The sequence below is a fragment of the Nerophis lumbriciformis genome, linkage group LG17 (assembly GCF_033978685.3).
Source record: "Nerophis lumbriciformis linkage group LG17, RoL_Nlum_v2.1, whole genome shotgun sequence".
Taxonomy (NCBI): Eukaryota; Metazoa; Chordata; class Actinopteri; order Syngnathiformes; family Syngnathidae; genus Nerophis; species Nerophis lumbriciformis.
In genome coordinates, this window is record NC_084564.2 from 24550312 (window position 1) to 24562436 (window position 12125).

General features: G+C 39.9%; 1 protein-coding gene across 2 annotated transcripts in view; it reads right to left on the reverse strand.

Annotated features, from left to right (window-relative positions):
* The window catches only part of dscaml1 (Down syndrome cell adhesion molecule like 1), a 314329-nt gene that overhangs the window by 251709 nt on the left and 50495 nt on the right, over positions 1 to 12125 (reverse strand). For both annotated transcript variants that reach the window (XM_072915009.1, XM_061972936.2), the window contains exon 3: positions 8749 to 8895. In XM_072915009.1, coding sequence (XP_072771110.1) covers positions 8749 to 8895 — 147 coding nt within the window. The remainder of the gene's footprint in view (positions 1 to 8748; positions 8896 to 12125) is intronic.

The window sequence follows — 12125 nt, forward strand, 5'->3', positions numbered from 1 at the left end:
ATTTTTTGCAAACCAGTAATTATAACCCGCGAATAATGTGGTAAATAAAAATAATGTGTCTGTGCTGTCTAGAGCGCGACAGAGTAACCGTGTAATACTCTTCCATATCAGTAGGTGTCGAGAACATGGTTTGTTGTGATCACAATATGCAGACGACAGCGGGAGGCAGTGTGCAGGTAAAAAGGTATCTAATGCTTAAACCAAAAATAAACAAAAGGCGAGTGCCGCTAAGAAAAGGCATTAAAGCTTAGGGAAGGCGATGCAGAACGAAACTAAAACTGAACTGGCTGCAGAGTAAACAAAAACAGAACGCTGGACGACAGCAAAGACTTACAGCGTGTGGAGCAGCAGACGGCGTCCACAAAGTACATCCGTACATGACATGACAATCAACACCAAAATAGGAGTGCAAGACAAGAAGTAAAACACTAGACAAAGGAAAACAGCAAAAAAGTCCAAATAAGTCAGATACACGCGCGTATGGGCAAGTTACGTGACGCAAGAGTATATACCAGGCTTAAAGCAAACTGAACAGTCCAGTTGCGATAAATTGAATGCCCTGGGAATAAAATTATCTGGATGAATGAGAACATCCATAGACATGACCTATGATGAATTTTGTATTTTCTGACCTATCAATGTTGTTACAATGTTAGATACTCGTGTTAAACATGCCAAAGCGTCAAATCATACGTTTCATGCATTTTTCCGTGAGCTTGCACACAGTTTTTAATGCCTCTGTTATGTTATATAATACGTTGTGATGTAAGCGCAAGGCAGAAACCCTTATTTAGACATTAAGACAAGCTCTCAGCTAGAGGGGGAGGAGCTCCATAAGAAAACACATACAAAGGTATGATAAAGTATTATTTTCACCTAATATTGGCATGCGCATAATAACACCAGTGACAGAAATGCTGTTACAAACATCTGTGTCAGAAAAATTGTATGTAAATTATCAAAAAACTTTCCGTTCGCTGAGTTCCCAGTGAACAGACGAAAGCTGTCTTTGTTGCACCAAGCCAAAGGCTTGGAAAATTCCGCTGTGTACAATGGGAGGAGACGGGAGGGGTTATCTATTGTGATCCAAGACCTGCCCAAGCTCGATCCAGGACTAGTCCAAGCCCGAGGCATCTTTTTATTTTGTGTTAATGTGATCGAAAACAATGGCTGTTTACATATCCCCATTCCTTTAGAAACATCTGTTGCTATATAAACAGGGAAAGTCCAAATAAAAAGAAGTGGCGTACAATCTTTCGCCAGAGCGTGTTGAGACTTGTACAGTGTCCAGGCATCTCTCCTCAAATTGAGCCAAATTGAATTGTGTCTCTGTTTATTACCTTGCTTCTTGTCTGTTTTAATAGATGTCATCGATGTTTAAACCTGACAATCTGTTTTCATTAGGGATGTCCGATAATGGCTTTTTGCCGATATCCGGTATTCCGATATTGTCCAACTCTTTAATTACCGATACCGATATCAACCGATACCAACCGATATATGCAGTCGTGGAATTAACACATTATTATGCCTAATTTGGACAACCAGGTATGGTGAAGATAAGGTACTTTTTAAATTTTTTTATAAAATAAGATAAATAAATTAAAAACATTTTCTTGAATAAAAAGGAAAGTAAAACAATATAAAAACAGTTACATAGAAACTAGTAATTAATGAATATTAGTAAAATTAACTGTTAAAGGTTAGTACTATTAGTGGACCACAAGCACGCACAATCATGTGTGCTTACGGACTGTATCCCTTGCAGACTGTATTGATATATATTGATATATAATGTAGGAACCAGAATATTAATAACAGAAAGAAACAACCCTTTTGTGTGAATGAGTGTGAATGAGGAAGGGAGGTTTTTTGGGTTGGTGCACAAATTGTAAGTGTATCTTGTGTTTTTTATGTTGATTTTTTTTTTTTTAAAAACAAAAAACAAAAAAAACGATACCGATAATAAAAAAAACGATACCGATAATTTCCGATATTACATTTTAACGCATTTATTGGCCGATAATATCGACAGGCCGATATTAACGGACATCTCTAGTTTTCATGCACTCTCTGTATGGCTCAGAGAGTGTGCAGGTCTACCTAATGTTGTGACCGGGTGAATCTATATAATGTTTAGGAAGTTTATTTTCGACAGTGAAAAAAATAATGGTGACGACTTCAAGATATTGATTTTAACAGTGTAGATTTTTAAAAGATAAATTCTGATACTTTCGGAGAGAGAAGCGTGCGGTTGCATTTGCAATAAGGGAATGCCTCCACAATCGAACATCTTGCAGACAAACTCAAAAAACGGGTTATAAAAATGACTGTGGAGCAAAATTGACAATAAAGCATATCTAATACATATAAACCACAAGGGAATGTGTTCAATCCATCACAGGTCCCCGTTAAAAGAGACATATCATCGAAATCTGACATTTTAATAGCTTGTTTACACATGCTGTATTTGTTTCTGCCCTGTGACTTTACGGTGATTACACAATCAAATAACTGCCAATGTCGGAACATTTGTCTTTCAACAACAGTTGAGGGCCTTGACACCCAGTTTCTCTGCCCAATTCGTAGCTAAATCCCACCCGGAGCCCTGCAAAGATGTTTGGCGTTTATGTTTTTGAACCAATTATGCTCACATTTGGCGCACACGTGCTTGTCAGTCCCCTGAAGTTGCAATGTCGTGGTGATTCGGCTTAATACCTTAAAGTTGAGCCGTGTGACAGATTTCTAGTCAATCCGACGAATGGGGTCAAAGTTTTAAGTTTAATAAAAGCACCTCCAATTTGCCGTTAAAAAATGCAGAGCTAGTAACGCAGTAGGGGTTAAAAAATATTTCAACTATGGCTAGGCAATTGTTTTCCCCCCTGACTAGTCGTATTACTTTTGTCCGTACTAATTGTTAACTCAGTGGTTGTTAGAGATCCATATAGCACATCATATTGTTTTATGACATTACTATTCCACTGTAATTCATTATTGTTAAATGCAAATCACAGTACAGATGTTTTTATGAGAACGCTTAGGGACACTTACCCTAATCTGCCTAGTTGTGCGCGTGTGTGTGCATGCCAGTGAGCATGCGAGTGTGTGATGTGTGTGTGTGTGCTTGCTCTTGCTTGTTCGTATGTTAATGTTTCAGTGAATATGTCCAACAGCGGATCAATAACACAATCCCTCTGAGCCCTTACCACACATAGCCTCAATACAGCGGCTACGACACACACACAATAAGTCAAACAGACTGGCCCGGTCTCACCACTCTAACACTGAGATATCCGTGACAAGAGAGAGGAGAATCCAACAGCAAGCTTTATCGATCCACACTGGAAACCCCCCTCAGGCCACACACGCACACACACAACAGCTGTGCTGGATCAATGAGTACTTGGAATGAAAGACAGGACCAACACCATCCAAACAGACACACACACACTATTGAAAGATGAAAAGGATACTCGGTATCAGGGATGCAGATAAAGGACAGAGAGAGTGCAGCATATCATCTGACCTAAACAGCCCCATCTGACACCCAACAATTTGCCATTGCTTCATGGAGCAAATGATAACTGTGCTCTATGTACACAAACACGCACACACACACATGCACAAACAATTGATTGACGCATATTCAAGGGAAGTGCACCTGACGCAAAATGAAGTGCACTACACGGCTGCAACCAAGAGAGGGGCTGTTGATTCGGTTGCTAAGGTGCATAATTTTTAGCCCGTTTGGCCTGCCAAAAGTGAACCTTTTCAATTGTAATACACAATGGCACCAAAGTCTATCAAGCTCACGCAAACTTTGATGGCAAGTGTGCAAGGCTGATTAGTTGCATTCATTTCAAATTAAGTGCAGTACAATATACAGTATATGGCGGTATGGGGCTGAACTCCCCACTCATGGTTCTCCTGTATGCTAAAAACTGTTGTGTTTGGCCCACAGTCCATGTAAGGCAAAAAGTCTGGGCACACCTGCACTAAAGGATACATCAATGCAGACTCCCCCAATGGAACAACTCCTCTAGGCCAGTGTTCCCACGCCAACTTAGAGACATAGTTCTGGTTGTTCCAGAGGCCTCCTAGCGGTCGGATGCGCCCTAAACACCTACCCAGGGAGGCGTCCGGGGGAATTCTGACCAGATGCCCGAACCACCTCATCTAACTCTCGATGTGGAGGAACAGCGGCTTTACTTTGAGCTCCTCTCGAATGACAGAGCTTCTCACCCCATCTCTAAAGGAGAGCCCGACGGAGGAAACTAATTTTGGCCGCTTGTACCCGTGATCTTGTCCTTTTGGTCATTACCCAAAGCTCATGACCATATGTGAGAATAGGGATGTAGAACGACCGGTAAATTGAGAGCTTTGCCTTCCGGCTCAGCTCCTTTTTTATTGCATCACTGCAGACGCCCCAATGGTCCGCCTGTCAATCTCACGATTCACTCTTTCCTTACTCGTGTACAATACCCCGAAGTACTTAAACTCCTCCACCTGAGGCAGGATCTTGTCCCCAACCCGGAGATGGCACTCCACCTTTTCCGGGACTCGGACTTGGAAGTGCTGATTTACATCCTGGTTGCTGATCCAGTGAGAGCTGAAGATCCTGGCCAGATGAAGTCAACAGGTCCACATTTTCCGCAAACAGCAGAGACCTAATACTGCAGCCACCAAACCGGATCCTCTCAATGCCCTGACTGCGCCTAGCTAGAAATCACGTCCATAAAAGTTGTACACAGAATCGGTGACAAGAGGCAGCCCTGCCGGAGGTATTGTACACGAGTAAGGGAAGAGTGGATCGTGAGATTGACAGAGGAATCGGTGGAGCGTCTGCAGTGATGCAATGAAAAAGGAGCTGAGCCGGAAGGCAAAGCTCTCAATTTACCGGTCGTTCTACGTCCCTATCATGAGCTTTGGGTAATGACTGACAGTTCAAGATCACGGGTACAAGGGGCCAAAATGAGCTTCCTCCATCGGGGTGAGAAGCTTTGTCATTCGAGAGGAGCTCAAAGTAAAACGGGTCTGACGTACCTACAATGCGGACCAAGCTCTGACACTGATCATACAGGGAGCGGACCGCCACAATCAAGGCAGACAGAGTCACAATCAGGTGTATATACAGTACATGATTAATGACATTTTTTGTGATTACTCACAGGAATTAACTCAAGGTTTTTGACAACCCAAGTTATATCATATTCAGTTCACAAATGTATTTTGAGCACAACAAACCAGTCTACACAATAAATTAAAAAAAACATCTCCAATTCAATATCTTCTTCTGCAAAAACCAATAGTAATATTAAAAGAAAATGAAATGGAAACAACACGTGTGTGTTCGAAAAAGAGCAGGAAGAAGCAAAAGCTTTCCTTTTATTTTTTTATATATTTTTTTTGTCATAAAAAAATACAATCATGTGTGCTTACAGACTGTATCCCTGCAGACTGTATTGATCTATATTGATATATAATGTAGGAACCAGAATATTAATAACAGAAAGAAACAACCCTTTTGTGTGAATGAGTGTACATGGGGGAGGGAGGTTTTTTGGGTTGGTGCACTAATTGTAAGTGTATCTTGTGTTTTTTTTATGTTGATTTAATAAAAAATAAATCAACATGGTTGCGGGCCACTGATCTACTAGATCTCTTGTATTCTGGACTTTGACCAGTGGTGGGCTGTCAGGGCCAGCAAGGCCTTCTCTGCTGGCCTAACATAACCAGAAATCATGATCATAATTAAAGATACAATTATTTTTGTATTTACTTTCCCTAAATATCTAAAAGTATTCTTATTCTCTTCATGTCATACTATGCTCCTTCCAGTGCTTTTGTTTTTAGTTTTAGTTTGTATCCAATCAGAATTCAGCTAGCTTATGTTGCCATGCTGTACGAAAACTGCCCAGGGCCTTCAGAATCAACAATGTAGTGCACTGTAAGTGAACGGGCACCAGAGGTGGGTAGTAACGCGCTACATTTACTCCGTTACATCTACTTGAGTAACTTTTGGGATAAATTGTACTTCTAAGAATAGTTTTAATGCAACATACTTTTACTTTTACTTGAGTATATTTATAGAGAAGAAACGCTACTTTTACTCCGCTCCATTTATCTACATTCAGCTCGCTACTCGCTACTGATTTTTATCGATCTGTTAATGCACGCTTTGTTTGTTTTGGTTTGTCAGACAGACCTTCAAAGTAGGATCTACGCATGCCTGCGTTTCACCAATCAGATGCAGTCACTGGTGACGTTGGACTCCGTTTCACCAATCAAACAGAGCCAGGCGGTCACATGACCGTCACATGTGGACCCCGACTTAAACAAGTTGAAAAACTTATTGGGGTGTTACCATTTAGTGGTTAATTGTTCGGAATATGTACTGTACTGTGCAATCTACTAATAAAAGTCTCAATCAATCAATCAATCAAAAGTGTGAAGGAAAAAATACACTTTTTTATTTCCCGTCAAAAGCCTAAAGACTGACCGCACAGTTCCTGTCTTCACAATAAAAGTGCCGCTCCATCGCGCCAACAAAATAAGAGTCTCCGAAAGCCAGCGCAAACAAGCTAGCAAGCTACGGAGTTTGCCACCAATGTATTTCTTGTAAAGTGTATAAAAACGAATATGGAAGCTGGACAAATAAGATGCCAAAAACCAACCACTTTCATGTGGTGTTAGACAGAAAGGAGGAACTTTTTTTCTCCTCCATTTGAAATCGTGGACGTTATCATCACTACTGTCTGATTCCAATCAATGCAAGTCATCAGAATCAGGTAATACACCAACTTATATTCTTGTCTTCATGAAAGAAAGGAATCTATATGTTAAACATGCATGTATATTCATTAAAACACCTTTAACATGTGAACAAAAACGACAAAATAAATAAATATAAATTATATACTGTATATATATATATATATATATATATATATATATATATATATATATATATATGTATATATATATATATATATACATATATATATGATATGTGTGTGTATGTATATGTATATGTATATATGAGGTAGATCACCTTGCGACTTGGTCATTTAAAAAGTAGCTTGCCTGCTGAAAAAGTGTGGGCACCCCTGGCTTACATGAACTCATTGTCAAATTTGAGGAAGCACATCGCGGTAAGTAACGTTAGTAGATATTTTGGCTACACACACATGCATGCATAGATACACCAATCAGAAGTGCATAGTGTGTTTACCATGAATCGATTAACGTTGAAAAACTTATTGGGGTGTTATCATTTAGTGGTCAGTTGTACGGAATATGTACTGTACTGTGCAATCTACTAATACAAGTTTCAATCAATCAATCAATGAATGCCTACTGAGCCTATGGTGCTGTTAAGTTATTGTGGCTCAATTTGCCTTAATTTGTTTTATTTTAATGTATTATTATTTAATATACATTATTGTTTTAGTTGCTTAAGAGATATTCCTGGAAGCAGTAGTCATACCGGGGTAGCAGAGAAGGAGAACAAAACGTTGATTAGCTGGCAGATATATATTTGCAAGACCATTTTCAAGAAGGATAATTAAAGAGAAACCACATCTTATGAGACGATGTCGGCCAACCCCGGAAGCTAGCTCAGCTGTTCTGGCGATGAAATGCTCGCCATTGCCACTCGATTAAGCAAACGACAAGGGGTACCACTGGCTTATACGGCGTCATGTTCAAATATTTTATTTTTTCACTTTTAATATGTTTTTGCAATTTTAATTTTGACAGTACCACATAAGATATGTTTTAATTGTTTTAAATGTGCCAGAAAATAACCCGTTTTGTACACTGTTGATGTGATTGATTGATTGATTGATTGATTGAACATTTTATTAGTAGATTGCACAGTACAGTACATGTTCTGTACAATTGACCACTAAATGGTAACACCCGAAAAAGTTTTTCAACTTGTTTAAGTCAGGGTCCGCTTTAAATAAATTATTAATTATAAATTATAAATTAAATTCAATGCCCAGTAGGGCGTAAATGTGTTCCTGTATAGTATTTCTCCAGCAATGGTCATGTGGTGACATAAATTATGGTATTTTGAGAGGTAATATTGGAAGTCGGACATCACTAAAGGCCTAGGTGGGAAACGCACGGCCCACCACTGACATACGTAAAATGGCATGTTTTTCTAGCGGGAAAAAGCAGTCTTATATTCAGGTTAATATGGTAATCGATCAAGAAAATGTAGTCCAAATGCCCGTCTCTAGTCTCCTCTCTTTGTGGTTGAGTGCGATGAGTAGCTAAAAAGATCCATCACTCATCAAATTAGATTCTCCTTCATGCCCACACACACATATACTTTCTATGTCCTCTCTCTCTCACACACAGGACACATCAAAATCCTGATTTATCTCCAGAACACGGCTATTAACAACAAGCGGCGTCCGTTAGCGAGTGGGGAGCCAGCAATGTGGCAGGCAAAGGCCATTTCATTTTCTTTTTGACAAAGTGGGTTATTTTTTTAACCCCTCCCCATCTTCCTGCGCTGACAACACAGGATAGGCCGGTCACACGGGATAAATTCATTACAGCAAACCACGGAGTGCGAACACCCCATTTCGATGACAGGGTTTGATGTAAAATCCCATTTGTAAATTTGCTGATACACCACCTCCTCCGCTTCTGAATGGTTTTTGACTCCAAGCATACACACGCAGACTCGCATGGCGATCTCAACTGACATTAACAGTAAACATGTCAGCTCCTTACCTGGGACAATGGACACGGTGTCTTTCTCCCAGGACACCACGCTGACGTACTCCTGGACAGCAGAGGGGATGAGGCACTTGAAGACAGCGACATTACCCCGCATGGAGCGCTGGTCAGCCACACGGACTGTATATGGCTCCCTGAACACTAATGGGGAATAAGGAAAGAGCACAAAGTGGCCATTAGATAAGATCCACTTTTATTAGTCCCACGTGGGACCATATACATTTATAGGACAGGATTTCAGTTGTGATTCCCATGTGTCATGAAGATAATGTCAGGCTGAATAACAGTCATGTTACTTGGTGTTTCATCTTTTACTTAAACAAAAGTTTAAAGTGTCAGGTTGAAACACTGATGACATCTATTAAACAGACAAGAAGCACGGAATCATGCAGAGACAGATTTCAATTTTGCTCAATGAGGAGAGACGTTTGGGGCTGCGCACTCAGTTACAATCTCCCACCACGCTCTAAGGCATGGGTGCCAAACAGATATTGTTTTCTTCATGCCATGCTGGCGCGCTGTGGTGACATTGCTGGTAATATGAGCCAAGACGCATGTCAACATACGCACATATTACTTACAAGCAGAAACATGGTGGAGAAAGAAGAAGGAGAATGGAGATATTTTGGCGTGAAAACTAACGATAAAGATGAAGCTATGAACACTAAAGTCCTGCTCGTCAAACGATGCCTTAAAACATAGCCAGCCAGCAGTTAACGTTCGTCCACCGTGTTTTAATCACTAATCCTCATCACAATTGTGACAAATAAACTACGTTTCTTACATGCATCATCTCTGCTGGACGAGGAATAGCTAAACATGCTTCACTCCAAACTGTAAGAGAACGCAATAGTTAACCGCTAACATCAAGCTAGCGCCCCTGAATGTAAATAAATGGGTGGAGTTATACAAACCCTGTTTCCATATGAGTTGGGAAATTGTGTTAGATGTAAATATAAACGGAATACAATGATTTGCAAATCCTTTTCAACCCATATTCAATTGAATGCACTACAAAGACAAGATATTTGATGTTCAAACTCATAAACTTTTTATTTTTTTTTGCAAATAATAATTAACTTAGAATTTCATGGCTGCAACACGTGCCAAAGTAGTTGGGAAAGGGCATGTTCACCACTGTGTTACATGGCCTTTCCTTTTAACAACACTCAGTAAACGTTTGGGAACTGAGGAGACACTTTTTTAAGCTTCTCAGGTGGAATTCTTTCCCATTCTTGCTTGATGTGAAGCTTAAGTTGTTCAACAGTCCGGGGGTCTCCGTTGTGGTATTTTAGGCTTCATAATGCGCCACACATTTTCAATGGGAGACAGGTCTGGACTACAGGCAGGCCAGTCTAGTACCCGCTCTCTTTTACTATGAAGCCACGTTGATGTAACACATGGCTTGGCATTGTCTTGCTGAAATAAGCAGGGGTGTCCATGGTAACGTTGCTTGGATGGCAACATATGTTGCTCCAAAACCTGTATGTACCTTTCAGCATTAAAGGCGCCTTCACAGATGTGTAAGTTACCCATGTCTTGGGCACTAATACACCCTCATACCATCACAGATGCTGGCTTTTCATCTTGGCGCCTATAACAATCCGGATGGTTCTTTTCCTCTTTGGTCCGGAGGACACAACGTCCTCAGTTTCCAAAAACAATTTTAAATGTGGATTCGTCAGACCACAGAACACTTTTCCACTTTGTATCAGTCCATCTTAGATGAAATCAGGTCCAAGGAAACCGCCGGCGTTTCTGGGTGTTGTTGATAAACGGTTTTCGTCTTGCATAGGAGAGTTTTAACTTGCACTTACAGATGTAGCGACCAACTGTAGTTACTGACAGTGGGTTTCTGAAGTGTTCCTGAGCCCATGTGGTGATATCCTTTACACACTGATGTGGCTTTTTGATGCAGTACAACCTGAGGGATCGAAGGTCACGGGCTTAGCTGCTTACGTGCAGTGATTTCTCCAGATTCTCTGAACCCTTTGATGATATTACGAACCGTAGATGGTGAAATCCCTAAATTCCTTGCAATAGCTGGTTGAGAAAGGTTTTTCTTAAACTGTTCAACAATTTGCTCAGGCATTTGTTGACAAAGTGGTGACCCTCGCCCCATCCTTGTTTGTGAATGACTGAGCATTTCATGGAATCTACTTTTATACCCAATCATGGCACCCACCTGTTCCCAATTTGTCTGTTCACCTGTGGGATGTTCCAAATAAGTGTTTGATGAGCATTCCTCAACTTTATCAGTATTTATTGCCACCTTTCCCAACTTCTTTGTCACGTGTTGCTGGCATCAAATTCTAAAGTTAATGATTATTTGCAAAAAAAAAAACGTTTATCAGTTTGAACATCAAATATGTTGTCTTTGTAGCATATTCAACTGAATATGGGTTGAAAAATATTTGCAAATCACTGTATTCCGTTTATATTTACAGATAACACAATTTCCCAACTCATATGGAAACGGGGTTTGTACAAATACCGACTGTAACGATACCTGCGCAAGTATACAAGAGGCGTATATAGTCAATACTACAATGATTATATCGATATTTTTCATGATCACAAAATCTTTTGTCATTTTTTTATTGTTTCTAAACTCAGGCACCGGAGGACTTTAAGAGTAACCATTACATGATCCTGGCTGTAACTACCGGTGCTTGGTATTAGATCGATACCCATATTTGTAGTATCACTCAAAACTTATGTAAAGTATTCAAACAAAAGAAGAATAAGCACTTATTAAATTTTAACAGAGGTGTAAATAGAACATGTCGAAACAGAAAGTAACCAGATATTAACTGTAAATGAGCAAGTAGATTAATAATCTCTCTGTTTTCTATCGCTTATGCTTCATAATGGGGAACGACCCAATATGTTACTGCATATGTCAGCAGCCAAATTAAAGTTAAAGTACCACTGATAGTCACACACACACTAAGTGTGGATAAATTACCCTCTGCATTTGACCCATCCCCTTGTTCCACCCTCTGGGAGGTGAGGGGAGCAGTGAGCAGCAGCGGTGGCCGTGCTTGGGAATCATTTTGGTGATTTAACCCCTAATCCCAACCATTAATGAGCCAAGGAACCAACAAATTAGGAGCCTTTATAACCCGTTTGTTTACTACTAAAAGATAAGTTGTCTATTATGTTCACTATGTTATTTAATGCCACAATTGTTCCTCGATTGCAATAACAAACATATGTTTAAAGTATCATAGGATTTTCTGTTAAAATTAAGTCAATAATGACATTTTTTTTGTGGTGCCCTTTATTCTAAAATGTATCGAAACACATTTTGGGACCAGTATCAAAATATTAGTATCGGGACTTTGATTGATTTTGATTGATTTAAACTT